The sequence below is a fragment of the Musca autumnalis genome, unplaced genomic scaffold (genome assembly GCF_047663935.1).
Source record: "Musca autumnalis isolate F117 unplaced genomic scaffold, ASM4766393v1 scaffold_3, whole genome shotgun sequence".
NCBI classification, from domain to species: Eukaryota; Metazoa; Arthropoda; class Insecta; order Diptera; family Muscidae; genus Musca; species Musca autumnalis.
In genome coordinates this window covers 15949470-15953806 of record NW_027411866.1, presented here as the reverse complement: position 1 = coordinate 15953806, position 4337 = coordinate 15949470, and the positions used below count along the sequence as shown (strand labels likewise).

Below are 4337 nucleotides of genomic sequence, written 5' to 3'. Positions count from 1 at the left end.
CATGAGACGAATGTCGTCAGCATAATCAAGATCTTCCAGATGGCGGTGGAAAGTCCAAACTATTCCTCTCTTCTTAGAGCATATTTTATCCATAACCACGTCTAGTACAATTGCGAATAACAGTGGAGACAGGGGGCATCCTTTTTTCACCCCCGCGTTTGTAGTGAATGGATCGCTCAACGTTCCGCAATGTTTTACTTGCAGGGTTGTGTTGCTGTACATCGCCTTAATTATTTGTATAATTTTTTGGGGCACGCGTTTCATTTTTAATGCTGACCAAATGGATGGAGTCGAACGCTTTACGGAAGTCCACAAATACCAAATAAAGTGGAGTTCTCCATTCCAAGGACTGTTCTATAATGACTCTTAGGGTGTTCGTCTGATCTACGCAGCTTCGATGTGGGCGGAATCCGGCTTGTTCATCACGTAATGATTTTTCAATGCTCTGCAGTCTATCGTTTATTATAGTCGCTATGATTTTATAGACAGTGTTAAGCAAAGTTATCCCGCGCCAATTATCGCAAACCTTTAGGTCGTCTTTTTTGGGTAACTTTATTATGGTACCTTTCGTCCAGGTTTCTGGTAGTGTCTCGTTTTCCCATGCTTCTAGAATGTGCGGGTGTATAATTGTTGCTGATAGCGTAGCATCCACTTGTAACAGTTCTGGTGGTATACCGTCCTCTCCTGGAGCCTTATTCTTTTTGAGTTTGTTTATAGCTGTTGCAATTTCAGCTATATTTGGAGGGTCCGCGTCAATGGTTTCATCATCGTTCTGATTTGTTTCCATATTTTGGTCGCTTTGAACATCGTTCTCTTCAAAAATGTTGCTGATTGATTCAAAGTGTTGTTTCCACCGATTTATTTGTTGATCTACATTGGTTAATAGTTTTCCGTCGATGTCTTTAACAGCTTGGGCATAGTTTGATGACTGATTTGTCATGCGACTTATAACTTTATAAAGGTCTTTCATGTTATTTGCTCCAGCCGCTGCCTCTGCTTCTCGGGCCATTTTCTCCGCATATTGTCTTTTGTCATTACGAGCTGAGCGTTTTACAAGTTTTGCAGTAGCTTTATACTGCTCCATATACCACGGGTTTTGTGTTGATTTCTGTTTTAAGCCATTCCTTTCTTTGATCAAATTCCAAGTGTTGTCGGAAATCCATTCTTTTCGTTCTGTTTTCTCTTCGTATCCTATGTGGTTTTTCGCAATGGTTTTGAGCGTATGACATGTATCTTCCCATGATCTTGTAATGTTGGATTGTGCTTGCATCCTTAATTGGTTTGCTACCTCCATACTCTTCCCGTTGTTTTTTAATTTTCCGACGTCAAGCCGCTTTTGTGTCCGCTCTCTATTTTTTTTAAGTGCGTTCTTTAGTTTTATTTTAAGTGTTGCTACCACTAGCTCGTGGTGGCTGTCAATATCTGCACTGCGTTTATTTCGCACATCGATCAGTGAACTTCTCCATTTCCGTCGTATACATACGTGGTCTATTTGGTTCCGCGTGGCGATGTCCATGTATATTTGTGTATTAGTTTGTGTGGAAATAAGGAACCACCTATTGCCATTTGAAATTTCTGACAAAGTTCTACAAAGCGATCACCGTTATTGTTTCTTGTGCCTATGCCGTGCTTTCCCATTATATGAGCAAGACCGAGGTTTGAGCATCCTATTTTGGCGTTAAAGTCACCAGTCAGTATCAGCACGTCTCTGGATGGTATAGAGATTATTATTGCTGTAAGTTGTTCGTAGAATGCATCCTTCACTGAGTCGTCTGAATCTTCCGTGGGCGCGTAGCATTGAATAATTGTGACATATTTTCGAATGTTGCTGTAGAAGCGGGCTGTTATTATTCTATCTGAAACAGCTTTGTATGAGTGAAGGGACTTTCTCATTTTTTTCGAAATTATGAAGCCCACTCCGCTTTCACTCTTGTCCGCTTTCCCACTATAGATAACCATATTTCCATTGGCCGATGGCATTTCTCCATCTCCACACCACCGCATTTCGCTTATCCCAAGGATTTCGATTTTAAGCTCCAGCATCTGCTTCTCCACTTGGGCGAGTTTTGAAGATTCTCTTAACGTCCTGACGTTCCATTGTCCAATTCTTATCCTGTTCCGTGTTCCAAAAGTTGTCATCGGTGTTTGGGGTGTCGTTTATATATTTCTTGTAATTGTTTCATTAATCGTGTAAGTTTCGGGCAAGCGATTGATTAGACCACTGATTCCTATGATGGTACCGGGGCTGCCAGTTTTTTTTTTAGCCACCATCCTGGCTTACATTGGTGCCCGTTTATATAGCGAGCCACTTGATGCAAGACCGACGCCCGCTGTTAGATCCACAAGCCGCTCCTCCTGGAGTACAGACGCTAATTGTAGTGGTGTGGTCAGTTCCTCCGCCGTAGTAGTAGTATCTCGATATTACTCCTCCATCGTTGACTTCCCACGTTGTGGATTGTTCTTAGCTTTTTGAGATATACGTGGTTTCTATAGGTTTCGCGTATGCTCGTTCTGAATTTTTCGATCTGCTTTTCCATATCTGCTCTAGTTTAAGTCTTTCTCAGGTATAAAATTTGAATTTTAGTAACTTGCAAGTTTAAAAACACATTTCAAAAGTCAGAACATTAATTTTCTATTTAGAAGTTTTTAAATTTATCAAGTCAAAGAGTGGAATTTTTTGACACTTTGTTCCATATGATTAACAATGTTTTATATTTGTGTCATAAGTGTGGATATGGAACAAAACGACAAAATTTCTATTGTTAAAAAATGTTCAATAACTTTTATATTCCAGCAGATAATTATCTATATTTTTGCAAATATATTCTATGTACCATTATTAATGATTCAAATCAAAAATATAAATATTTTATTCTCTCAAAACGTGAAAATGGTGTATGGAACACTTAAGCATGACACCGACGATATGTGGGCTATACCAAAACGTGGACCTATACAAAAAATTTTTGGTAGACATTTTTGTTAGCCTCTGAAAGCACAAAATATGAAATTACAACCAATTCGATGGCAGGTGGGAAAAAAAATCTTCAAAATTCATTAAAACATCGACGCTTCACTTTGTATGGGGGCTACACTAAAACGTGGATAGATTTTACCAAAATTTTATCCACTTACTTCAATCTGTTCGGACGCTAGAGTGATTGCCACCAATGGACAGATGGTCGAACATGACTATATCAATGTAGAAATGGACGCTGATTATGAACATATGTATATAGTTTGTGAGGGTCTAAAAAGTTATATTTTTTAATATTCAAACGTTTTGTGTTTATGGTCCTTGGAAAAATATTCTTTAAAAACATATTTGACAAATCCCAAAATATTGCAGCGATTACAAACTTATACCACATTATGTGGTGTCTAATTTTCCCAACAACAAATGTCCAACAGTTTTTCCATTTAATTTGCTTTGGGAATTAAAAATGAACTTTAAGCTCTACAACAATTCGCATAATTGGATGTCCGTCTGTCTGTGTGTACACAGCAGCTGTATTTGATAGAATTTTGTATTTTTACATTATAAACATTTTGTTGCCTAAAGCATATGAAATTCCAAACGTAACTATGGAGACAACATTTAGTTTTTGAGTTTTTTTTCTGTTTTAATTTGATTTTAGAATAAATAATTTTTTTATTAGAAAATGGCATGACAACCACCTGTGGGAGAGTAAAAATTAAAAAAGAAAATGGATTTATGTTTATTTATAAAGGTATGGGAAATGCAAAACCTGCTAACAGAGGCAGAGGTTATCATTAGTATTATGAAAGGGTTCGATTTTTTATCTTATCCTTGATTTAACCCTTACGATTTTTTTTAATAACAAAACTGACTTTCGACTCCCTTACCAAAATGTCCTTGCAAACAACTCATATTCATACTATATCACAAAATAGCCTTCAAATAATCTTAAAATCTAATTTATTAAGTTCGTATTAGTGAATCCAAATGAAAGTGCAGCAGAGCCATGGGTAATTTATATTTATGTATTCTAAAACCTATGTGCAAGGTAACGCCTGTAACTATGCAACACACATTGTCTTTTGTTTTCAGCTGCATAAAAATATATGTATCTCATCTACGCTTGATTAACAACATTTGCCATACATAGAACAACAGCAACAAACAACAATAACTTTGTTAAAAACTTTGACATTGTTTGTTATCCTGTTAACTAAGTTAAGTATCCTGTTTGGTTGAGTTAACACCAATAACCTTGCTGTAAAGTGATGCAATGTTGTTAGTTGTCGTTTATTTTATTCAACGGATATTGATCGATCAATATTTGTCAACTACTGGGTAATGTTTGTGTTGTTGA

The 4337-nt window shown here is 36.9% G+C and overlaps 1 protein-coding gene across 1 annotated transcript; it reads right to left on the bottom strand.

Annotated features, from left to right (window-relative positions):
- Positions 1 to 226: 226 nt before the first annotated feature.
- Positions 227 to 1270, bottom strand: LOC141397102 (uncharacterized). The gene has a single exon (XM_073973022.1). It carries the CDS (start codon positions 1268 to 1270, stop codon positions 227 to 229), a length of 1044 nt encoding a protein of 347 aa, XP_073829123.1.
- Positions 1271 to 4337: the final 3067 nt, after the last annotated feature.